At 34.7% G+C, this 25,733-nt stretch overlaps 6 protein-coding genes across 6 annotated transcripts; 3 read left to right on the forward strand and 3 right to left on the reverse strand.

Moving 5' to 3' along the window:
* Positions 1–5,048: 5,048 nt before the first annotated feature.
* TrAFT101_011297 (uncharacterized protein) lies at positions 5,049–16,638 on the reverse strand (the record flags this gene model as incomplete). The annotated part of the gene is made up of 15 exons (XM_066129206.1): positions 16,449–16,638; positions 14,911–16,362; positions 14,550–14,860; positions 14,390–14,501; positions 12,802–14,334; positions 12,586–12,745; positions 12,229–12,518; positions 11,885–12,172; positions 11,457–11,828; positions 11,299–11,385; positions 10,986–11,158; positions 10,254–10,930; positions 8,345–10,187; positions 8,032–8,284; positions 5,049–5,054 (listed from the first exon to the last, which is right to left on the reverse strand). The coding sequence occupies exons 1-15, from the start codon at positions 16,500–16,502 to the stop codon at positions 5,049–5,051; spliced, it is 7,611 nt and encodes a 2,536-aa protein (XP_065985337.1). The 5' UTR covers positions 16,503–16,638.
* Positions 16,639–17,112: 474 nt separating this feature from the next.
* TrAFT101_011298 (uncharacterized protein) lies at positions 17,113–20,067 on the forward strand (the record flags this gene model as incomplete). The annotated part of the gene is made up of 10 exons (XM_024902925.2): positions 17,113–17,163; positions 17,219–18,229; positions 18,287–18,418; positions 18,532–18,633; positions 18,711–18,820; positions 18,873–19,008; positions 19,075–19,367; positions 19,423–19,579; positions 19,671–19,924; positions 19,992–20,067. 10 exons carry the CDS (start codon positions 17,113–17,115, stop codon positions 20,065–20,067), a joined length of 2,322 nt encoding a protein of 773 aa, XP_024754534.1.
* Positions 19,609–21,620, reverse strand: TrAFT101_011299 (uncharacterized protein). The gene is made up of 6 exons (XM_066129207.1): positions 21,462–21,620; positions 21,263–21,407; positions 21,193–21,206; positions 21,082–21,135; positions 20,343–21,011; positions 19,609–20,297 (listed from the first exon to the last, which is right to left on the reverse strand). Exons 2-6 carry the CDS (start codon positions 21,348–21,350, stop codon positions 20,268–20,270), a joined length of 855 nt encoding a protein of 284 aa, XP_065985338.1. The 5' UTR covers positions 21,351–21,407; positions 21,462–21,620; the 3' UTR covers positions 19,609–20,267.
* On the forward strand, positions 21,371–21,673 carry TrAFT101_011300 (uncharacterized protein; the record flags this gene model as incomplete). The annotated part of the gene is made up of 1 exon (XM_066129208.1): positions 21,371–21,673. The coding sequence occupies one exon, from the start codon at positions 21,371–21,373 to the stop codon at positions 21,671–21,673; it is 303 nt and encodes a 100-aa protein (XP_065985339.1).
* Positions 21,674–21,937: 264 nt separating this feature from the next.
* Positions 21,938–22,824, forward strand: TrAFT101_011301 (uncharacterized protein; the record flags this gene model as incomplete). The annotated part of the gene is made up of 2 exons (XM_024909179.2): positions 21,938–22,150; positions 22,468–22,824. The coding sequence occupies 2 exons, from the start codon at positions 21,938–21,940 to the stop codon at positions 22,822–22,824; spliced, it is 570 nt and encodes a 189-aa protein (XP_024754532.1).
* A 106-nt stretch (positions 22,825–22,930) lies between these two features.
* VTS1 (Flap-structured DNA-binding and RNA-binding protein) lies at positions 22,931–25,661 on the reverse strand. The gene is made up of 4 exons (XM_024904733.2): positions 25,452–25,661; positions 24,636–25,339; positions 23,268–24,578; positions 22,931–23,181 (listed from the first exon to the last, which is right to left on the reverse strand). The coding sequence occupies exons 2-4, from the start codon at positions 25,156–25,158 to the stop codon at positions 23,153–23,155; spliced, it is 1,863 nt and encodes a 620-aa protein (XP_024754531.2). The 5' UTR covers positions 25,159–25,339; positions 25,452–25,661; the 3' UTR covers positions 22,931–23,152.
* Between the last annotated feature and the right edge of the window lie 72 nt (positions 25,662–25,733).

Here is a 25,733-nt window from a genome sequence, read left to right on the forward strand (position 1 = left end):
ATACTTTTAAATAAAAGTTTAATTTAATTATTATATAAATACTATATTAATAATTAATTATTTAAATTATATTTAATAAATATAATAAATAGTTTTATATAATAAATTATTTTATTTAAATTATAGTTAAATTATAATATATAAGCTTGTAATAGCTTATAGTAATAATTTAATAAAAAAGCTTATAAACTATAATTTTTTTTAATTAATTTATTAATTTTTAATTAATTTTTAAATATATACTTTTAGGCTATTAATATATAAATATAAAGTTTAAGTTATAATATAATACTTTTTTTTTATTAATTGTATTTTTAAAGCTTATAAAAAAGCTTGTTTATATTAATTACTTAAGTAAGTTTTTTTTTTTTAAATTTCTATAATTTTTATAATACTTAATTATATTTTTAAACTAGTTTTTTAAAAAATATATAAATATTTTTTTTTAGCTACTACTATAAAAAAATTCAAATTTTTTATAATAGTTTATTTTTTTTATAAATAATATAATATAAGTAATTAATATAAAATAGTAAATAATATAATATATTATAAAAAGTATATATATTATAATTATTTTTATAATAAAATAGGTATTTTTTTAAGTATTTATAAATTAATTTTTTTTTAAAGTAAATATAGTTTTATTAATTATTTATAGTAAATTATATTATTTTTAAATTTAAAAAATTATAATTATAAAAAAAAGCTAAAAAGTAGCTTGTTAAATATTAATAAAAGGCTACTAAAGGTTTATTTTAATTATTATATATTTTATTTTAATAAAAGTTTTTAATATTATAAAGTATAAAAATAATAAATTATAAATTAAAAAGTTTAAATAAATTAAATAAAAGTAATTATATTAAACTAAAGACTATAATAAATATTTAATTTAATAGTAGTATTAATATAATTAATTAAAATATAATATTTATTAACTTAAACTTAATATTTAAAAAAGAATTTTTATTATATTTACTAAAGCTAGCTTATAATTAACTTTTTTAATTTATTTTAAAATTTTATAAAGTTTTATTTTTTTAATATTAAATTTATTTAATTTATTTATTTTAATATTTAATAGTTTATAGCTTTATAAATATTATAGTAAATAAATTATATTTTTTTTAAAAAAATTAATTATATAATTTTACTTTTATTTATATATTTTTTTATATATTTATTAATAAACTTAAGTTATATATATATTTTTTTATATAAATTAATTATTAATTTAATTTATAATTATATTTTTTTTAAATTAATTTTATTTTATAATAGTTTAAATACTTTTAATATAAATTTATAATTTATAAAAAAAAGTATTAATTTTATAAATTTTAATAATATATTATTATAATATAATTAAATTATTAATAGTTTTTTAATTTAATTATTTTATATAAAATTAATATAAGCTTATAAATAAACTTTAATAATTTAATTTATTTATTTATTTAAAAATAATATATAATATTAAATTTATAGTTTATTTTTAATTTAGCTATAAGTTTTTATTAAAATTTAAAAATAAATATTTATTTTTAATTTAAAATAATTTTTTTATATAATTTATAATTAATAATAATTTATTTTATATAAATATAAATAAAGGTTTTTAATATATATAACTTTTTATATAATAAAAAGTAAATTTATTTTATAAAATAATAAATTATTATAAAAATATTATTATATTATATATTTATAAATAGTTTTTTTAATAAAGTAAATTAATAATATAATTAAAAATAATTAATTTTTAAAGCTATTTTATAATAAATAATAATTATAGTTTTTTATAAATTTATATTTTTTATTTTTTATTTATTAATATATATTATAATATAATATAATATACTTTATATATTTTTTTAATTTTTTAATATTATAATATATTAAAACTTAATTATATATTTTTATATTTATATAATAAACATTTATAAATATATTTAATTTTATTATAATTTTTTAAATATTTAAATCTTTTTATATTATTTAAAATATTTTAAATTTATAATAATATTTAAAAAATATTATTTATTTATTTAATTTTTAATAAATTCTTTAATTTTTTTAAATATAAAATTATTTTTTAAAACTTTAAATATTATATAAATTTATATATATTTAATATTATTATTATTATTAAATTATAATACTTATATTATATATTTAAATATTTTTTATTTATAATTAACTTTTTTATTTAATATATTAGTTTATTTATTTTTTAATTTTTTAAAATAAATAAATTTAAAATTAAATTATAAAAAAAATTTAAAATATTTAATTTATTAATTTAATAGTTTTTATATAATAGTAAAGTAAATAAAATTTTTATAATTTATAAAAATAATAACTTTATATTTACTTTTATAATAATAATATTTTTAATTTTTAAATATTTTAATAATAATTAATATTTTTTTATTATATATACTATATTATATTATTAATTTATAAAGTTTATATAAAAAAATATAATAAATTATAATTTATTTTTTTTTTAAATTAATTTAATACTTTTTTTATTATAAATATTAATATATTAGTTTTAATTATAATAGGTTTTTTTAAATTAAATATAATAAAAATAAATTTTAATAATATTATTATTTTAAATTTTTTAAAAGCTTTTTATTATTTTTTCTTTTATTTAAAAAAAATATTTTTTTTTATTATATTTATTAATAAAGTAATTTTTTTATAAAGTTTTTAATAAATTTTTAATAATAATTAATAAATTTAAAAAATATTTATTTTTTAATTATTATAATTCTTTTTTAGAATTTATATATTTTTTCTAAAATAATAATATATTTAAAAAATTTTATTTATTAAAAATAAAAAATATATTTTTTAAAATTAATAAAAAATTTTATTTTTTTTAAATTTTTATAATATAAAATAAATATTTTTTTTATATTTTTTAAAAGTTTTTAAAAAAATAAAAATATTATTAGTATAAATTATTATAAAATTATTTAAATATAGTTTTAATATATAATTTATTTTTTTTTAAAAAATATAAATATATTAATAAACTTTTATAATATAATTATATATTTATATAGCCTGTATTTTATAGTAAATACTATTTTTTTTTTTTTTTTTATATATATAAGCTTATAGATTTTTATAAAATTAATTTATTTTTAATTTATAAAATTAATAATAAAAGGGTTTTATTTTTAATAGTAATTTTATTTAATTTATAATAGTTAATAATTAATTAAAGTTTATTATTTTTTTAAAATAAAAATAATAAAATATTTAATTAATAATTTTAATATATAAATATATTTTTTTATAATTATATTCTAATTTATTTTTTAAATATTTTTAATTTTTTTATTTAAATTATATATTTTATAAAACTTTAATAATTCTTTTTAATATTATTTTATAATTTTATTTTAAATATAATAATAATTTTTTTTAATTAATTATTAAAAAGTTTTTAATATTTTTAATATTATTTTAAAATTAATATTAATTATTTTTAACTTATATAGTTTTTTATTAAGTTTTATTAGTTTTTAATATAAAATAATAATATATTTTTATATTTAAATTTCTTTTTTAATAGTATTAAAAAAAATATTTAAAAAGCTAAAAAAAATCTTAGGTTTTTAATAAATTAGTTTTTTTTTTAATATTTTTATATTAATTTTATTTAAAGTATTTTTATTATTATATTAATAAATTAAATTTATTTTTTATTTTATATTAAGTTTATATTATATAACTAAAGTATTATTAAAATAATTTTTTTATTAAAGTATTTTTTTTATTATTATATTTTAAATTAATAATATTTAAATATTATAAATTTTTTTATTACTTTTTTATAAAAAACATTAATAGTTTTTTAAATACTATTAGTTTTTAATTTTTTTATTTATATATTATAAATATTTTATTTTATTAAAGTTTTTAAATTTTTTTTATTAATAATTTAATTTTATATTTTTTAAATCTTTTTAATTTATATACTTTATATAATTAATTAATATATTTAAAAAAGCTTATTTTATAAAAATATTTAAATAAAATAATTATTTTAAAAAATTAATAGTATTAAATAGCTTTTTATATAAAGCAGTAAAAATTATTATATAATTTTAATATTATATACTAAAAAATATATATTAAAAAAGTATTTTTTTTAGCTTTTTACTTAAAATATTTTATATATTTATATTTATTTTATTTATAATATTATATTTAAATAAATTAAATATTATAATTTTAAAAATAAAATTTTTATAATATTATATAATATTTTAATATTTTTAAAATAATATTTATAATTATATTATTTATTATTTTTATTATTATTTAAAATAATATTTTTAATTAAATTTACTAGATTTATAAAATTAATTTAAAAAAATAAATTATTAATTAAAAATTTTATTATTAGCTTTTTTTATTTAATATTTAAAATTTATTTAAAAGTTTAAATAAAAATTTATAAAAGTTATAATTATTAATATTTTTAAAAGATTTTAAATAACTTTAAATTAATTAATTTCTTGCTTTTTAATTTAATATATAAATAACTTGCTTATTTTAATAAATAATATTATTTATATTAATTTTTATAAACTTTTTTATATAGTTAATTATAAAAAAAAATAATATTAAATTATTTTAGTACTAGGTTATTATTTAATAATAATTTATATTATTAGTATATTAAAATAAAATAAAATTTTTTTATTATAAATTAATTATAGTTTTTTTATTAATTTAATAAATATAATAAAAAGATTTATATTAATAATAATTAAATAAATATAAAATATAAATTTTATTATTAAATTTATTTTTATTATTTTAAATATTATAATTATTTAAAATAGTTTATTATAATAATTAAATAATATATTTTTATATACTTTAATTAAATTAAATATATTTATTAAAATAAACTAGATATTTTTATTTTAAATTAATAAATAAAAAACTAGCTAATTTAAAAATTTTTATTTAATATAAAAATAACTAGCTTTTTTTAGCTATTTTAATTAAAATAATTAATACTGTATAATTATTATATAATATTTATTTATAAACTTAAATTAAATTAAATTTACTTATATATTCTATTTTATAAAGTTTTTTTTTATATAATAATTTTTTTATTTTACTTTTTATATATAATTTACAAGTATAAAATTCTTAGGTAATATTTATTTTTATAATTATTTTTTTTAGTTTATAAAAGCTTTATTTTATTTTAAATAATTTATTTTATTATACTAAAGCTATATTTCTAAGGTTATAGAATATAATACTAGTGCTTGTATAAATAAAAAGTTTATTTAAAAAAAATAAATTACTAAAGTATTTTTTAATAAACTTATTATTTTTTTTTAATTATTTAAATCTTTTTTATAATTTTTATAAAGTTTTATTAATTTAAAAACTATATAATAAATATTAAGTTTATTTCAAATTAAAAAAAAAATATATTAATAAAGGTTATAGTTATTAAAAAGTTTTTATTAATATAGCAGCAAGTTACTTTTCTTATACTTTTAACTTTAACTTTAATATTTTTAATTTTTTTTAAAATATTATTATATAAGTATAAAGTTCTAGTATTAAACTTTTTTTTTTACAAGTTATATATTATTTATATTTTAAATTAAAAATCTAAATTAACTAAAGGCTATAGTATATTATTTAAAATATTATTTAATAATTATTTATTATTTTTTAATTTACTTTTATTATAAAAAAGCTAATTTATTATTTAAAAAGTTTAATAATATAAAAATTTTATTTTTTTTTATTAAATAAATTTTTTATATTTTTTATATTTTTTATATTTTTTTTTTAATTTTAAATAAAAATATTAATATTTACTTTTAATATAGCTTTTTATTTTATAATTTATATAATATAAAAATTTTATTATTATTAATTTAGTATTAGGCAGTATATTAAAAGCTGCTTTTTTATATATTTTTATATATAGTATTTTATTTATTATTATATTACTATTTAATTTAATTTTTTTTAGCTTTTATATTATTAATTACTTTTTAAATAATAAAAAGTTTTAAGCTTTACAATTTATTTAAAAATTAATATATTAATAATTAAAAATTTTTTTAAGCTATTTATAAACTTTAGTATTAAATAGCTAAAAAATAGCTTATGTTTAAATTTAACTTAAACTTTTCTTATATTATATAATTTTTTTAAATATAGTTATAAATTAATATAAAGCTTAAATATAAATATTTATTTTATTTTTTATATATAGCCTAGGGTTATAATAGTAGTTAATAGTTTTTTAGTTTTTATTTTATTTAAATAAAACTATTTGTTTTTTATTAATAAAAAATAAAATTAATTAATTTTCTTTAATTTACTAATAAAACTAATTAATTTTTATTTTTTATTAATAAAACTAAATTAATTTTTTATTAATAAAAAACTAATATAAAAAATATTTTAATTATTAATTTAATTAATTTTATAAAAAATATTTTATTATTTTTTTAAATATAAAAACTTTAAAATTAACTATATAATATTTTGTTTTAAAATTTATAATATAAAGTTATATAATTATTTTTATAATATATTATTTATAACTTTTAAATATATATTATATAATTTATATATTATATTAAATAAATATATTTAAATATTTAAAGCATAAATAATATAAATATTTTTATTAAGTTTTTTAAAATATAAGCTTTAAAATTATATAAATAATAGGTTTTTTATAAACTTTATATTATAAATTTATATAAATTTTTCAATATTATATAATTTATATATTTTAAAAATATATTATATAATATATATATTATATTAAATAAATATATATATTTATTTGAAATATAATTATTATAAGTATTTTTATATATTAACTTTATTAAATTTAAAACTAATTAAAAAAAACTTTTAAAATATAAATTATTAATTTTTATTTATTTAAAATTATTATATAATAAATAATTAATAAATAATAAAATATATAATAGAAATTATATAATTAATTATTTTATATTTATATAATTATTTTATTTAAATTGAAATTTAAATATTTAATTTAAAGCCTTAAATAAATACTAAAATCTTATATTAATTAATAATAATTTTATAATATAATTTATAATATAATTTAATAATAATAAAAATAAGATTTTAGAATATAAATAAAAAAGCTTTTTTTTTATAATTCTATTATTTTTTATAATTATTAATAACTTTTAATATTATTTATTTATTTATTTATTTATTACTAAATATATAAATTTATTAGTAATAAAACTAATTTAGTTTTTTATTATTAATAATAAAATAATTTTATTTTTTAGTTTTAGTTTTCTATTAATATTAGTTTTTTATTAATAAATTAATTATTAAAAATAAAAAAATAAAAATAAAATAAATTAATAATTAAATTTATTTTTATAAATTATATAAATACAAAAACCTTTATTTAATTATTATAAATTACTATTATTTATATATTTATTTTCTAGCTTTTTAAAATCTTTAATTTAGCTTTTTAATAATATTATTTTTTTTAATAAAACTATACTTAAGTTTACTTTTAATTTAATAATAATATTATTAAAAAAAACACTTTCTATTACAGCAGAAGTAGTAAAAATAATTAAATAATACTTTATTAAAATAAATAAAATAGGAAATTTATTAGAATTTAATTTCTAATAGTTTAAAGGATATTTTTATAATAAAAATAAATAAATAAATAAATAAATAAATAAATAAATAAATAAATAAATAAATAAATAAATAAATAAATAAATAAATAAATAAATAAATAAATAAATAAATAAATAAATAAATAAATAAATAAATAAATAAATAAATAAATAAATAAATAATAAATATTATTTAAAATAAAAATATATTAAAGTTATATAATTATTTATATAATATTTATATATATATATATTTATATAATTATTAGCTATAAATTAATTAGTATATTAATATTATAAATTAATTATAAATTTATCTTACCTCAATTAATCTCTCTGTTAAATTAAAACATGCTTGCCGAATCTCTTCTCTAAGATCTTGAGAGGAGAATCGTGATAGTCCTGCAAATCCCATATTATGCAGTTTATCTATAAGCATATCCATTGAAGCCATTTTATCCTGGAAGCTGACATTTGATGATATTGTTCGCAGTAAAGTATTCGCAGCTTTAAGAGCACTACTATCCTGGCTATGCAGTAGCACATCCTCAATCAAGGGAGGGATTGCACCGCATCTAGATAAAGTCAGTCGAAATCCAAAATCCAACTCCAATAAACCAATGAATTGCACTTACAATTGCTCGAACACTAAAGGTCGCTGCAAGGCTAGATCGTTTAGCCACTGCAAGCTCCGGACTTGAACTCTCTCCTCAAGATACTGAAAGTCAACTAATTCAATAGCGGAGATGAGCAGCAAATCTTTATCTCTTACATTCTCCATCTTCAGGCGGCTGCTAAAGGCAGTAGTGTCACCGACACCTTCCGCGTTGATCCCAGCTATCCAGAGGCCATCTCTATAATCTTCATGCAGCACGCCCCTTGCCGAGATAAGGGCAAGGTAGGGCAGTGAGTCTGTTGTAGGATCATCCTTAGGTGCTCGGGGGGTTGGCATGGAATTGACAATCTCAAAAAATGAAGTAAGGACGCGCATTGCTGCTGGGCGTGTTGATGTGTCGGTGAGTCCGCGGACAAGGCAAGCACAAACCGCAAAATGAAAGTTCTCAAAATCGAAGTGGATTCCATATGCATCGTCAAGCGGTAGCGCTGCCTCCTCCAGCTGAGCGCGGCTTTGTAGTAGAAGTGATACTATTTTTTCTCCCGTAGCACCATTCATAGCACCAATATTGGTCAAGACTGCTTCGAGGAACTGAGCTGTGCAGTTGAAGAGACCAATGGGCACAAGTCTAACAAGAGAAATGGCCAGCCAAAACAGCTGAAGGCCGTAGCGAGATGAAGAGGGAAGTTTTATCATCATTTTAGATAACGAGGTAACGATAGAAACCAGCATTTCGCTATTCCCATCTTCACCAAACTGGCCAATGCTGTTGCGTAGAGCGACGAGAACTTGGTAGAGCAAGTCGTCATCTACCTCTTCACGGGCTAAGTATCCCATTACTGCAAAGGCCCTGGGCTGCACGGCTGGATTTATTTGGAAAGCTGTACTTGCAACGAGACTCATCCATCGTGACCTCCAGCTATTGGCTAAATCAACCGAAGGTGCCGCAGTGGAACATATGTCAAATAAAACGACGGTTAGACTTTCCGTTGCTGCTAATGTCGCATTTGAGTCGTGTGCCGTTGAGACAGAAGCACCATCTCGCATGGTCGCGGATGTCGAAGAAAACGCCTCTCCTCGAGGCTCGCAGAGAAGGTCAAGATCCGCCTTTAGTTTTGTAAGTTTGGCCTCGTCTAAATTGAAAGCCGTACACACTGAATGGATTGAGTTGACCAGTAACTTATATACAAGTGAGCGAACGCTATTATCGCCTGTGTTTGCCAGCATCGTTACAATGTGGAAAATCTCAGGTAGGAACAGCCGTGACTGAACACCGCTATCAAACGACAATGCGACGCAAAATTGCAATAGGACGCAAATTTCTGCCCAAACTGGGCTATCTTGTAGATACCTCGTTGGCCTCAAAGACGAACGGTTAAGGGTTTTGCGAAGCCGAGAGAATATCTTTCCTCGGATGGAGGCAGTACCAATACCAACAATGACAGGTGAGATGACATCTAATGAGTCTTCATGAGCTCCATAGCTCAAAGCAGTTTTTATTAGCTCATCGAGAAATATGTCAAGCAGCAGCTCGTCATTGGTAATTGATGGAAGCACAAAATGTTGGAGAGCGTAAGAAAGGTGTTGATCTAGAACAATGAGGTCGATGAGCTTTCTTAGCAGTGTCGCGACTTTTTCTCTTCCCTTTTCACTGTCTTGTTCACTAGTTAAAACATTTGTTCGAAGACCGGCAAGCCACGGTGACATATATGCCAAGCTGAGCGGCTTTTGTTCATCGGGAAAGCTCTCCCACCCAACAAAAAATTCGGTTAAGAAATCAGATGTGAGCTGCGGCTGCGTAGCCGCTAAAATGCTGCTTATTTCAACGACAAATTTCGTGGGGTCAATGGGGACGGAGATATCTAGCTCATAGGATTAGCATAAGGTCACCTCAGAAAATGAGCCGCACAAGCCCGTTTAGTACTAACCTTTTGCACAAGATAACCTGGCATCTGCGCTAAATTTGAAGGCTCTGCACAATGCTCCAAGCAAATTATAAGATGCTAGCCTCAGGGAGCGATCAGAGCTTAATAAGTTAGTAAAGGCCAGGTTGAGTAGTGTACCGGGCACGTCTTGAGGACGCATTAGTCTCTCGAACGGCTTGTAGGTGCGATTCTCTTTCCCATGCTTGTTCTTGGCGCTGCGGATGGTCTGAAGCACGTCCGCCTTCTTTGGGCTGGTGAAATACATCACAATTTTCCCTCCATCTGCCCGAAGTCCAAAAGAAGAGTCGTCATCTGACTGCAGTGATGTTGTTGCTTCTTCCACGTCGCCAAGCCGGAATATGTCATTGACAGTAGTACTGAGGCGGAAGCCAGACAAGACCTCCTGTTTCTTGGTTGTTGCTACCTGGACAAACTGACTTCCTACCTTAATGACGACCTCCACTTTTCCTTTTGATTTAGAAAGCCTTGTGATGGGTTGAAACATGTAGCGTGTATCTGTTACAACGCTGATCGTTTCCTTTGGAAGATGGAGTTGGCTGAGATGAAAATGGGCCTGAAGATCCTGAAGACTGCCTATTAGATGGTACTCTACGTTTCTTGGATGGAAAGCACTGCTGTCCGTCCTAGTGGATACTCGCAAAAGGTGTCGGAAACATCTCCTGTACATGTGCTGTCAGCAGCAATACAAAACCTAGAGAAGTACTTATAACTTACCTAAAAGCACTGTTCATGTTATAAACATAAATCCTTGTCAGATTGAGTGCGAGTTCTGAGGGAGTAAGAAGATCTAGCATTTTGAAGAAGTCATCCTGGGGATCGTTCCGTCCATTGTAGGAAGTGGCGTCTATAAAGATCCCGAAGGGTTCATGCCAGAGCCTGCTTGCAATCTATCGACTGGTTAGTATTTTCCTTCTCGAAATGACTTTGTCGTTAACAATCATATTGTGAGCTCAATATAACGCCGTCATCGTATTATATCGCTAGGCAAAGCACCTCCCGAATGATGGCCGGGGGTTGGAGAACCAACCTTAAGAAAGCAATAAAGCATTGTGTCGTAATCAATATTGTCTGCTTCAATATGTCGCAATATAATGCAAATGATTGAAAGTCCATCCTAAGAATGCATTAACATATGCCCCTAAATTTGCGAAGGGGAGATAACGAAGAGTATTTAATTCAACTTACCTTACTCTCGCCGCCGTCATACACCGCACGAGACGTCAAATAAGATTCCGTACCACGAAAAGCGTTACGAAGCATGAAATTCTGAAATCGTGAATATAAAGGCGGGCTATTGGTTGAAATCTGAGGGCGGTTCCATGATATAGCCAATGGCGGTGGGCCAAGATTTGAAATAAGATTGCGAAGTGGCTCCATGGCCGGTGACCGACCATGAGCATGCTCCCCAGGTGATCTTACAAATTCTCTACTATCTCTGGAAACAAGGATTTGCCGAAGATGGTCCCAATGGTCATAAAGGAATCGATGCAAAGCCACACATGACCCGAAATCAATGGCCTTTTTGTTGACACTGATCTCCATTTGGCTTGGCGGAATCTTCCTAAAGCGTCAGCGTATCTACCTACATATGAAGCAGATTTCAAAATACTCACCGAGATTTCACGCAGGAAACCTATCACAACATGAATGTTTTGGACCAAGAAGAGATTAAGTGGAAACATATAAGGCTCCTTTGTCCCGAACAGAACATTGTTGGCCAAATTTTGGATTATCTTTGCGATAAGAAGAAGGCCTCGGCGCATTTCCTTGGATGGCGGTGTAGATACAAGTCCTTCTACCTCTGGAGCAACAATTGCGGGACAGAAGAACCGGAGGAAGATGAACGCGCCAACGGCAGTGTACTTGGCGTTAGGAAAACGGTGCAAAACTGCATCGGAAATCTACTGATTGTGTGAGAGCTATTAACCAATAATGACCAAGCTTTGTCTAGACTCACTATACTGCATATCTTTCTGAACGACGGGGGTATATTGGAAGCAGAAGCACAAATATCGTCCATGAAAACCTTCGCAACTATCTGAAGCTGGAGGGCATTCTTCTCCAATTCTTCCTGAGTGCCAACCCTGGTGGGATCAAGCTCCAAATCTAAATCTTGTGAGGTGAGCATGAGTCGTTCTAGAACCTTGTGAAGGGTTCCCTGTAAATAAGCAAAACCTTTCCATCTAGCATAGACAGAGAGCATTTTGGTCGCTACGCAATTACGCCGCAGAATTTCTGCCTCGTTTTCTGAGAGAGAAAGGTTAGTCTATGCTTGACCAAATGCTGTTGAGTGTAAAGACCCAATATAACCCACCAGTTTGCTCGATTTCAGCTCTAATCAGTGCCTCAAAAAGATCGAAAATAAGGCCCCTCTGCTCAAATACGGTTAAAAGGGAAATTGTGAGTTCATCGACTTCTGTACTTGGGCATATGGCGCTCATTGACGTAGAAAACGATAAATCTTTTGTAATTAACTTCACCCCGAATGTTAGTGATACAATACACCTAAACCGGGTTCGAGAGAACAAACTTCTAGAACCTCCTCGTATTTTTTGCTCACAGCCGAGTCTGTCAAGTTGCTGAACTCGGTTCCCTGAACGAGTATATTGAACAGAACTTTGACAAATGCGGTTCGAATCTCAACGTTGTCATGATATCCGATATTAATGGAATGCTTCAAACCGACATCGATATTGGCGCTCAGGAGGTTTGAAAGGATAATAATAGCTAAATCTGAATTAGAAATGGCTTCATCTCGGCCAAGCAGTGTTGTAGCAAGCTCCGACCTGCTCACTTCGGCCGATTCATGATTTAGGAGAGAAAGAAATCGATTGAAGTAGGTATGAAACATCTGAGACTTCATCTCACTCATCCCAACGTCCGATTGGCTGTCAGCGGGCTGTAGCGGTAGACGGAAAGTGAGATTTGCTAGAGCACGTAGGCAAGCTTTGTCAAGGTCCTTTTGAACTCTGCTCAGATCATCTTGTCTCCCAACCAACCCAGTCTGATCCACGTGCGGTGATCGCGGCCGGTCTATCCAACCAATGATATACTCAAGGACCTGATTTCGTATATGCACATCATCACGAAGGTTCAGATGCTCTTTCCTCTTTGTCACAGTCTCGCATAACTGGCAAACCCTTATCTCAACACGCAGGGTATTTGCAGTGTCTGCAATCCCATCAATGAACTTGGCGAAATTCAATGTTATTAGGCCCAAGTGGACAGACGAAGCAGCAGCTAAATCCGCGGGGATTTCTAGTCTTTCGACTAAAGTCTTTAATAAAGAAGCAGCCTGCTCTGCAAAAATGATGTCCGTTTCTTGTGCCGTATCTGCCGGAGCAAGGACGCCGGCAAATAGCACTTCTAATTCTGACTCCAGAGCCTTGAACAAGGCAGGATAGAGTATAGGAGATACTTCGCTGGATAATATCTCTCGCATAGCTTCGCGAACCCTGACGTTTGCACACGCCAGTAGCTGAATGGCTAGCTTGAGATAGCGTTTAAGAGAGGACTCTTCAGACTGCTCAGCTGGAGATCGATCGATCCATGCCAGATTTTGGAGTGAAGGGTCCTCGGCGGCAATAGCCTGGTCCGCAGTACAAGCCCCCCCAAGGGATGCGAGAAATCCTGAAAAGTTTCGCCACTCTGACAGAAGTCGATCATCAACAGAGTTCGGATGGAGTGTAGAGACCTTCTGGACCAAGAAGAGCCAACGATCGAATGCCATTTCCCAGGCGTTTAGTATGCCCAATGTCGGAAACTGTATGCGGCGTAGGAGATTTCGTATGCGTTTTTGAAAAGCGACCAATCCTGTGAAACGAAAAGCTGGAGAAGCAATTTCACGGAATATATCGCCATTGCGAAGAACCGAAGCTGATGATTTGACAGATTCAGTAAATTCACTGATGCAAGTACACTCTGCTAAAAATAGGCCAATACAGGACGTCACAAGCTGACAAACATCAATATCTGCGGAACAAAGAGATACTAAGAGAATAGTCTCTAATTTTGACGATGCGGCTACCATATCAGGGAGTTCGTCAGGAAGCCGCGTCAATTCCTACGGAAATGGTTATTAAACAAGGAGGTTACTGAGCAATAGATTAACAACTTACCGGTATATTCTTCAATACTGTAAGACGAGCTTTCAGATAGTCATGCAGTGTCGTCAGTTCAAGGAGCCTAGGGTGAACCATTCGTTCACATAAGTCTAATATAACCTTAGAGCTAAAGGGGTGTTAGCTTGTGTCGAGTAAGATATGCGCTTAATTTTACCTTCGGGTCCAGAATGTTTCCCGCAGTTCGACAATTTCGGGATGGCTGTGCTCATTGAATACCTTGACAGCATCTGGGTGTTCTGCGAACAGTCGCTCTGCGACCTCGGTTGCCGTCTGGCAAATGTTTTTGTTGGATGATATTACAGTAAATATAAATGGTCCCAAAGTATCAATTGTCGAGGATTGGCGAGTCAATTCATTGAGCAATGGTGTAGGCAGAGCGCCTAGAAACTTGAGGATGCTGCGTGCTATGTTTATGACCTCATTACTGAGAATGGCTGCCGAGTCCCATTGAGCAGCAACACAAGCCTAAGAGCAGTCAGTACCATCACAGTGGGAGATAACAAGAGGTGGCGAACCTTTAGCTGTGACTGAATGAAGGGAAGGGCATCACTGAAGAGTTCATTGTACTTGGAAGAGTCTGGTTGGTTCGCAAGATGACAGCATGCTTGTATGACCGCAACTTTGAACCTATATGGCGACGAAGGTGAGATACACGTATCAAGGACAGTGTCAATGCACACGTCCAAGTTTAGATGTGCCAAAGTAATGAAAGCGGCAGTGATCATATTGTGGTCAAACTGGGCTGAGAGCGAATTTGTAGCAGAATGGCGAAACACGGCATCCCGTACTTCATCCTGCACATCCATTGCATAACTGACAAGGGCAGAGTCGCTCTCTGCATTAAAATGGCGAGCAGCACGGAGCAAAGAGATAACACAGTATCCTGCTTGCTCATTTCCATTCTTCATAGCTTTACGCAATCCATCGAGAAACGACACTTTCTTCATGATATTGCCGCCCCTGACCTCTCTCATGTTACTAGCGACCTCAAAAACATCAGGCATAAGGAAAAGGAGAGTCGTTTGAAGAGGAAATAGAAGCGTTTTGCGTCTAGCGTCAGTCACGGTTTGTGTCATATCAAAAAGGGTGTCTGCGCCTCCATCAAGCCGCCTATGGAGGCGGTGGAGGTGTGTAAATTCTTGCGGATACCGATCAATCCATCGAGATATTAATAATGGTATGGCAGCAGCGACAGCATTTTGATATGACTTTCGAAAGTGAAGATAGCTCGAACAAAACTCCTGTATGATAAAGCCAAGCCTGGCACTATCAACCCAGAAAGAGGAAACAAGCTGCACAATGATGAGCGAGCCTCTCTCCGACTCTTGAGAGATTCCGGTTTCTGCGGTTATATCCGCCGCCGCAGAAACGCGGACGTTGTATATCACATTTTTGAGGTAGCTAAATGAATGGGACCAGCTGGATGCTGTGACATATCCCACGAGTACTTTAACATGAGTTTCGACCTCTTTAAAGTACAAAGCAAGGGGTTTTTCGGTGTCGGCCGCATCGTAATGGGTATCTTGTGGCGTTCCACTGGCCGAGAAAGTCAAGCTGGCACCAGGTTCCGGGCTTTGATCCAGGAGTGCTTGCGCCGAGAGCATATAATTGTCGGATATCGGTTCTAGCAGATCCTTGAGCGCATCGAAGATTCGAACAACAAGTCTCTCGCCCAGCGTAGCAGACGGCAAAGCTGTGCCACTGTTGCGAGAATTGGGTTGTGCGGCCCAATGGGCAGAGCAGCAGTCTGCTGCGAGGCCCAGAACGAAGAGCTCCGACGACAACACCAGGCTCGGGTGTTCCGAGATGACATGGTAGGGACGCGCGAGATCTTCGAGTAGTGCCACCAGCGACTCGAGAATCGTGTCGATGGATGCCTTGCTGAGGTCAACGAGGGTTGACCTCGTTATATGTAGTACTTCATCCTCCAGGGGATTTGGGCTGCTCGTTCCGGTGACGTGCGGTAGCTATGCGTAGCGCAATAACGTATAAACATATATTAGCCGGCATTCGCAACGTTAAAGTTTACACGGGCTGGACGTCTAGTGCTCACCCTGCTAGATAGCCGCTCAACCAAGCAGCCTACCAGGCTTGAATCTCCAGACATGACGGCGACCTGGAGATTTCGGAACGAGCGAGCTGGTTGGAAATGGATGAGGCCATGGTCGAATTAGGGACTGGAAGGCAGAGCGCGGGGTACTCTCTAGCATGTACAGATAGCACGGCGCGACCCCCTAAGATGTGGGATCCCTGGTACTGTATTGTAGCTACTAACCTAGGCATGAAGCGCTAATAGCGGCAGCGCAGCTCTGTGCACAATGAAGCTGTTGATATGGATAGATTAGAGAAATAGGGACTGCAATAGGAGAGGCCGCACGCTGAGGAGTGTATAGCTCTAGCAAAGCCTATGGCATGTCTGGGCCCATTTAGATAATAGCCTGGCATTCTTCTAAAACAAACTCAACTAAACCGACACACATCTTGGGATGCCTTTCAAAGGGAATTTAGCAAGGGGCACCTGAGGCCACCTTAACCCACCTTGAACTGCTAGGCCTGGTACTTAGCGCCGAAGCTCTATAGCTTGTCTGTCACTGCAGTAAAGCATCTGCATCTTCATCCCACGCTCGCCATCGATAAATCTTGTCCACTTCTACCTGTCCAACTATTTCCAGACCTGCAGGAATACAGAGGCGTATCTCCGGGGCCACTATGCAACAATGCCTCGTAGGCACGGTGCTCTAGACGACTACACGTCTGCTGTACCTCAAGTTCGTGATTCCATCATACACTGCTCTTTATATGCCCAGCCTAACCAAGTGCCAGATCATCCTGTCAACCTCTGATTCTGATTATCTTGACCACCTCATACCTGTTCTTAAAGATGCTACCAACTCGCGGCGGACGCCAGCTCTGCTGCAATCCCTATCTCGCTATTCCGAAGACCGCGAAGCAGACATCGAACGAATCGGATTGACGAAGCACGAAGAGTTTCTGGACTCGGTCCACAGGTTACAGGAAGTACGCGAAGGGACCGTCACTCTCACGACGGAGATTCTCAAGCTCAACCAGTCGATTCAAGCAAGCACTGAGAAGCTTGCTGAGCAAAAAGGCGCCCTCGTCAACACCAAGGCCGTGCGCCAGAACATTGCTGACGCGACCGATGCTCTCCGCGAGTCTCTTACAGTGCTGCATGCTGTCAACCACTCCCACGAACTTGTACGCCGAAAGAAGTACTACTCTGCTCTGAAGTCGCTGGAAGACTTGCAGAATGAACATCTTGTCCCTATCCTTCAGAATCGGTACGCGACCCAGCATCGTTTAGCTGATGTTATTCAGAAGTCCCTCCCTGCCTCGCGAAGGGCGATTTCTGAAGCGGTCATGTCTGACTTGAATACCTGGCTTTTTCGGATCCGTGAAACCTCGCAATTTCTTGGAGAAGTCGCGTTCTATCATACCGAGATGCGGAGGTCGCGACAGAGGGCGCGAATCGAAAATGAGAAATTCTTGGAAAATTTCAAACTAAATTCCTCGATTGAGCTTATTTCAGATGAAAATGAAGAATTTGATGTGCTGGATAATGAGGAGTTACAAGTTGATTTTACGCCACTATTTGAAGCTCTGCATATCCACGATGCTCTTGGACATAGTGACCGGTTTCGATCGGAATACGCCTCTACCAGGCGTCAGCAAAAGGATCTTCTTATCCCAACCTCAATTGATCTGCTAGCTGAGGATGAATCATCTCTTAGCAGCTTACTCGAGGGAATAGCTGGGTTCGCAATCATAGAAAAGGCAACGATGGCGCGCGTGCCCTATCTGCGCTCCGTGGTTGATGTAAGTCTACGCTCAAAATTTCAAAGCGTTCAATCTTGTTCTAACATAGTAACATAGGTAGAAGAACTATGGGACTCCATGTGCACTGCAGCTATAACAATCACAGCGAAAGCCCTGACAGATATCGATAATGCCGAAGTATTACTTAAAATTAAAGGTTTTATCGCCATGTTCATTCAAACTATGGAAGTAAGCATATACCCGTGTAAAGCGAAATTAAAGAAGAGAGAGGGAAAAAAAAAAAAAAAAAAAAAAAGAAAGAACATAGCTATATTAATTTGGCAGTCACTGATTGTGTCTAGGGTTGGGGATACTCCGTCTCTGCTCTTGATAATTTCCTCTTACAGCTCTTCGATAAATATGCCCAGCTGCTGAAGCGTCGATTCAGTGAAGACTTTCAAGAGGTCAGTACGGAGGTTTACTTTCTTCTCCCTCTTTTTCCAAGTAGTAATCCATTTTTCCAACATCACATACTTGATAGATTGTTTCCACCGACGACTACATGCCAATGGCCATTAACTCGCTGAGCGACTACGAGAAAGTGATCAATGTCAGCTGGTTCACACCAGATCGACCTACGGAGGAACTTACGTGAGCCCATCTTATTCCTCCAAGGTGCGCAGATGCTGACGATGATGCACAGATTCCCATGTGTTCTACCATTCTCTCAGATGTACCCCCTCTGCTGTATCGATATCCGAAACTTTCTGAACCAGTTCTACTTCTTCCTCGATGACCACTTCCAGCACTCAGATATTATCGATGAAACACTCCGAAAGGTCTATACGCTCTCTCCTTTATGCTTCAATCGAGTGGAATAGGTAACTGACTGACCAATGAAACAGTCTTTAGATGAGCTTCTTAGTGAGAAAGTTTGCAAGTCTCTCGTTGAGCGTCTTAGCTCTCAATATTTGGGACAGATTGTGCAGATTCTCATCAACTTGGAACACTTTGAGATAGCGTGCCGAGAGCTAGAACAGCTGTTGATCAGAGCAAGGTCTTCCACTTCGGCTGGTGGTCCTTTGAGATTGAGTGCAACTGAAGAGTTCCGTAACAACAAGAAGACTGCCGAAAAAAGAATATTCGAGCTAGTCAACTCAAAAATTGACGATCTTGTCGATACGGCAGAATACGACTGGTAAGAGATTTGCTTATAGAACTCATCACAGGAGCTAATCAAGGCATTTATATAGGTTGGCAAATGCAGTGCCGACGGAGCCAAGCAACTACATGCAAACTCTTACTCGATATCTATCCAACATTATGAACTCAACGCTTCTGGGGCTGCCGAGGGAAATTAAAGAATTGATCTATTTTGATGCTCTGAGCCACGCAGCCGAGAAGATTTTGGTAAGCAGCCTATCAATTTTTTTTTCCTAAAAAAAAAAAAAAAAAAAAAAAAAAAAGCATGACTTAGCTTATATTGACTGACCAAAAAAAGGCCCTCCCCCTCTCATCCGAAGTTCGACACATCAACGGTCATGGAGTCTCGGCTTTGGCACAAGACGTCAACTATCTGACCGACTTTGTTGGGAGCTTAGAAAACGGACAGATGCTACGCGAAAACCTTGACGAACTTCAGCAGACTGTGAATCTGATGCAGTCCGATAATCATGACGAATTCTATGACATTTCAATCCGCAACAAGAAATATGGCCGAGTTGATCCCCTCAATGGGCCGATGCTACTTGAGAAGTACGTCATCACCCGTACATTTGAAAACAAAATAAACCCAAAATAAACAAGAGCTAACATAGTGTAGGCTTACTCCTACCGCACAACCTTCGGCGAGAACTGCGCCGCTTTCCAATCTGTCTCGCTTCGCCATCATGAAATGAAGCAAATTGTTTTTTAGATGTGTCTCCAGGTCACAAGATATGCCTGATATTTCGCCCAACTGGAGACTCCTCTCATTATCAGGGAGGGAGTAGGCAAAAGGTATCTTGAGCTAGCGATTTTGTTACGTCGCAACCGACCAGGACAAAACACCTGTGTCATGCTGGCTTTTGTTAACTCCCTTTGCAATCTAAAGCGAGACCTATTCAAATTCTTCAGACTGCATTGGTGCCTATCGAGTATTAGCAGGGTTATGTTGCGGCGGGAGTTTACTTACCTGTTGCGGTTGCATTGTTGAGTATGGATACATGCCCTCCATCTCACCATATATGGCCGTTTGTGGCTGGGTCTGTCCATAAGCGGCAGCGGGAGGGCCCTGGGGAACCTGACCAGGATACATGTTGGCGGTCTGTCTGTAATCCTGCTCAGAGCCGAGCGCATGTGCGCCCATGTAATCTGCAGTAGCCATTGGGTGGCCAGACGGATGGCCGGCCGCCTGGGCCATGCCTGGGTGCTGCCCGGGCATTGGTGCTTGGCCCCCGCCGGGCACCGGCTGCGCGGCGGATGGCTGGGTGGTGGTTCTTTTGGCGTGTGCTGTAGCTTCTTCTCTAGGGACAATGTCGATCAAGAAATCAAACATGTCGGATTTAGCAAGTGCCGAGGCAATATCGGAGCGCTGCAGAGTGCGGCGCTTGTTCTCCTCTGCATGGATCCATGCTCGCATAGTGAGTTCCGTAATGAATATGTCACAGCCCTTGGCAAATAGAATCGGCGCTTCCGCAGATATCATCTTGACTTCTGGGTCGGCCTTCATGACCTTCTTGATACGCGCAAGGGGCAGCTGATGGATTTTGTAATCGTGAGTGTCGCTTTCCAGGTGGCTAATCGTCTGTTGCCAGTACGTTGTTAAAATATCCTTGTACTGTCCTGTGAGTCCCTGGTGAACCTAGAAGCCCAGCTGTCAGCTATCCGAAGCACAGAGTAGCAGCGCGCATAGATAACACAGGAGAACAAACATTAGCCCAGGGGCCGGTGTATAGCTCAGCCGGCGCAAAGCCTTGCGAGGCAAGCTGTATCTGTTGTTAACAAGGACGGCGTGGCCAAACAGGTCATTGAACTATACGAACAGCAGCACAGGCACCTATGCGGGCGCATTAGCATTTTCCGCAGCGGACGCTCAGCAGGAGCAAAACTAACCATAGTGTCCTCCTTGTGTGGGATCGTATACGGGTGCCGGCCGGTTATGTGACGGGTGGGTTGGCGCTGACTGGTTTTGCGACTCCATTGTTTGAGGCTGGGTGGGCGATGAGCAGCGAGGTTGGCGACGGTGCTGCAAGGCAAGCTACTGGACGGCATCAGAGACCAGCATCGATAAGCCGTCACGGGACATACGTACACAAAAGCGAATATAGAAACAAGTCCCCGTTTGCCGGCGAGACTCAAGTCACATGCATCAACACAAATTGCACCGGTGCAGCAAGCGGGCGTTATCAGTGTAACAGCAATCGCGTTGTTGATTTTGGGGCCGCACCTTGGATGATGTTGTCAGAGCTGCTTCACAACTGGAGCAGTGGTTGGGTAGCTTATTCGCTGGGCAGCCATCATTAACCCGAACCAGCTAGGCGATTCTTGCCCTCGCTTTCTGGATAGCTGCATAAATTCCCACATGCCGTAATCCTCGCATTACATAAACGACTTTTGTATTTTTCTGGCGGTGGGGGCCGAAAAAAATTCTTGTAATGGGATATCCACTTCTTTGCATATCCAAAAATCACCAGCTTTCTCTACAAAAAGGGCCAGCCTCTCGAAAATTTTCCCAACCAGCGCTTTCTCACAAGGCCGGCAATTGATCTCCTTGTCGCGGGTCATATTATGGCTGATTTTGCCGATAATGACATCCAGAAGCTCCTACAGCAAGCCGAGCAGCGTCTCAGCGGTGGTCGTGTAGTCGCCGAGGAAGCTTCAACAGCTTCGACGGCGGCCAAGCCAGTAGGAGAGGATGTTGTCCAGGCTGCAGCTCCCACGCCAGAGCTGGCACAAGTCCGCGTGCCACAACCAAAGATGGATGCACAGCGGAAGGGTAAGGTAAGCAAGAAAAAAATAAATAATATTCCCACTATATCACACACACACTCTCTCTCTTCTCATTTCCCTTGATCCTCCATTGCCTCTTTCAAAAAGAGATTGCCGGTATAAAGATGAAAGTTAGCCGCAAGGCACAATGACACGGGACAACGTCCGTCTTGGGCTATCGTCCCGTGGCTCCTGATTTCCTTTATCATCATAGTTACTCTGAATACCAAGCGACTCAAGCCATCTTTTGCATTCCACTGCCAACGGGTCAATACCAGCCTCTTGGAACGTGCTTGGAGAAGGACTTTAATCGCTAACGTTTATAACAGAACACAGCAGGGGCTGATTGGTTTGATCTTCCCAAAACCAACATGACGCCAGAGTTCAAGAGAGACTGGCAGCTTCTGCGCATGCGAAATGTCCTAGACCCTAAACAGCAGAGAAAAACACTACGAGCCAGCGCTCCTGTATATTCGCAGGTGGGCAAGGTCATTGCCAGCCCAACCGACCCATACAGCGCCAGACTTGGTCGTAAGGAGAGAAAGCAAACACTACTAGAGAGCGTCATGTCCGTGCATAATGACAACAAGCTCGCGTCCAAATACTCCACCATCCAGGAGAAGAAGAGAGAAGGACGCAAGGCATTCTACAAATCAGTAGTTGCCAAACGACGACAGAGGAACTAAAGGCCCAAGACCTAATCTTGAAATGATACCCGGACAATAATGGAGTTTTCATGTAGTTGACACACGCTACCCATGGTTGAAAAGTTTAGCAAAAAAATGAATAAAAGATCAGTAATGCTATTTCCGAGTCTCCATCCTAAAGTGTATAAACTTTTGTTATAATGTAATTTATATATCATGTTTATATTAAAATCTTCTTGTGATGATAGCATATTCTTCTTCTCGTCATACCATTTCGTAGTATATAATTCGTGATTATAACTCCTTAATACAAACCTAATCAGCAGCCAGCGCTCATGCCGTCATTCTGCATTACACCAACTAAATCTTATCCTAGTCTGCCTTCTGCTTTGGCTTCTATTTAATCATTTCTGTCAGAATCATGTCGTAACAACCAGGGGGGAATAGGGGTTGGGATTCAAGGGGGGGAAATAGTCACTCACCTTTGACTTGTTCAAAGACCTTGAGCATCTTGCGTCGCGCTCCGAGAGCATTGACGCCTCGGTCTTCCAAGGCCTTGTCGTCTAATTCGACCAGATCCGTCCACTTCATATCCTTCAGATTATCCGTGTACTTGTGTAGTCGCAGACTACGAAGCCAGCTGGGGATATCTTGAAGAAGAGTAGGGTCGGTGGGATCTTCAGGCGGCTTGGAGCTTCCCCGTCTTCCTCTCGGTGAACGGCCCCGGACCATGTCAGAGTGGTCTGAGAGGTAGCCTTCATGAGTATTGATTCCTAGCTGTCCCAAGCCGACAGGTGGGATGCCGCCAGACATCAATCCAGAGCCGTCGTATGCGCTAAGAAAGCCGTTGTGTTGAGGCGAAGTGAAATGAGACATGGGTCCCATCCCAGACTGCAAAGGTAGACCAGGAGAGCTGGGACGAGATCGCTGTCCTCCAAAGCTGAGGCCCTGCTGAGCTTGGAGAGCCATTAGTTGGTCACGAGTCATGACTTGCCCATGTTCGTTGATCATCACCACGTTAGCACTGGGGATATTGATTTGCGAGGGAGTTGGCGGCATTTGGCTGTGTGCATTTCCGGGGGCATCGTTAGATCTAGCCCTTCTATATTTGCGAACGTCATCGAGAGCGAAGCGATTGTTAACGGTAGAAAGAGCGGCCAGCTTCATTGCAGTCGCGTTGGCAATCATATCAGCCTGACCAGCAGAATTTCCGGTGTTGAATGTCGGCGCCATGGGAGTGTTGACCATAGAAGCCCAGCTGCCACCTCCATTCGCATATGGGGATAGGAGAGGCAAATCAGCTGGAGTCTTATCCCGGGCCGTCAAGGTGGTCGTTTGAAGAGTGGAATTGCTAGTCAGCTGCGGCCTTGGCGATCGTAGTCCCGCCGATGCTGGAGGCTGTACAAATTGGCCCATGGGAGTTTGGGACGAGCCTGCTTTAGAAGCTGACGCTGCATCTCCGCCGCTAGCCCACGGTGATGCCGCCGGGGCAGCATTGGCGTCCCTAGATTCCTGAGGGGCGGCTGCAATATTAGGTCCTGTCATCGCGGCTCGTGGGTCGATGGCTAGGCTGTTGCGGTTTGACGAAGGTGGGTTCCCTGTTTGCTGGGTGAATTTCGCCTTTTCGGTTGCAATAGCGGCGGCGGCATCCGGGAACATGGCGTTGATCGTAGAAGCGTCAAGGCCAGAGTGTCGCTTAGTCGATGAGACAGCTGAGTTGCGAGCGAACGAGTTTCGAGCAGAGTCGACATTGAGCTTGTTCATAGCATCGCTGAGTCGACTAGACATCGGATCTTGCGGAAGCGTTAGTTTGGAAAACTTCGCGAGTCAATTCTGCGAGCAAAATATACCTTTATCAAAAGTCGCGGGTGACAAAACGCCAGACATGGGATGGTTCTTGCCCATCTGCTGGAGGACTTGGATGAAGAAGCGAATCTGGACCTGAGTGGTCTGTTGCAGCAACGCATACAGAGCGGCCGTGCGCTCAGCCTCGCTCAACACTCGAAACCACTGCTCAATGGCGCTGAGCTCGTCCTTGAAGTCTTGGTCGAGCGTGGCGGCAGCCATCTCCTCCAGCGTCGTCTCATACTGGTCAATGTCCGCAATCCACTGCTGGGCGATCTTGTCCTGAGAATCGATATCCAAGCCAGCAGGGCCAAGGCCGCCTTGCTGAGGCTGGCCGTAGAAGTCGGACGACGGCCTGATGCGGCTGGACGACGAGGTCCCTGAGATGGCCGCCATGTCGGCAGACGCGCGCAGCGAGCTGCCAGAGCCAACTGCCCGAGAGGACGGCGGTCTTAGAGAAGGAGTGGCATTGACTTCAGGGGTGCTGTTGCGATTTCCGGCGACGTGGCTCCCAGACATATTGAGCATGCTTCGGCCAGGTCAAAATGGGGTGAAGAGCAGCGTAGTTGGGGAAGAAAAAAAAAGAGAAGAGGGGCTAAAGACGGGAGAACAGTTGGCGAATTTCTGCAGTATCCAGCTGAGCAGAGACGGTTTGGCAAAAGACGCAGACCGCAACGAGGCAAATTATGACGAGTTAAAACATGTTCCTCTGGCAAATGTCGCGCGCGTTAGCATTCGGGCCTCGTGTAAAGTCCGCTCAGGAGGCTTTGCGGCCGAGCTGGACTGTAAGTATCAGGTGAGGCTCACAGGAGGAGACGCACAGGTAGTCGTTAACCAAAACGTGATGTCTGCGTCCAGGCAGGCAACGCAATTCAAGTCAATCCAGCTACCGATCCGCTGTCTGGGAGAGATCGTAAGGGGATGAGACACCCGGCTGAGGAAGAAGGATCGTGCAGAAGAGAAGTACGGCACGGGCGACCGACTAAGGATGCCGAAAGTAGGGGATTGAATCACGTCGGATTTGCTGTCGGGCCAGCAACGCCAGTCAGCAGGTTAAAGTGCCTACTGGCATGCCTGCCTACCTATTAAGCCGTAGTTTGGAT

The sequence above is a fragment of the Trichoderma asperellum genome, chromosome 7 (genome assembly GCF_020647865.1).
Source record: "Trichoderma asperellum chromosome 7, complete sequence".
In the NCBI taxonomy this organism is placed as follows: domain Eukaryota; kingdom Fungi; phylum Ascomycota; class Sordariomycetes; order Hypocreales; family Hypocreaceae; genus Trichoderma; species Trichoderma asperellum.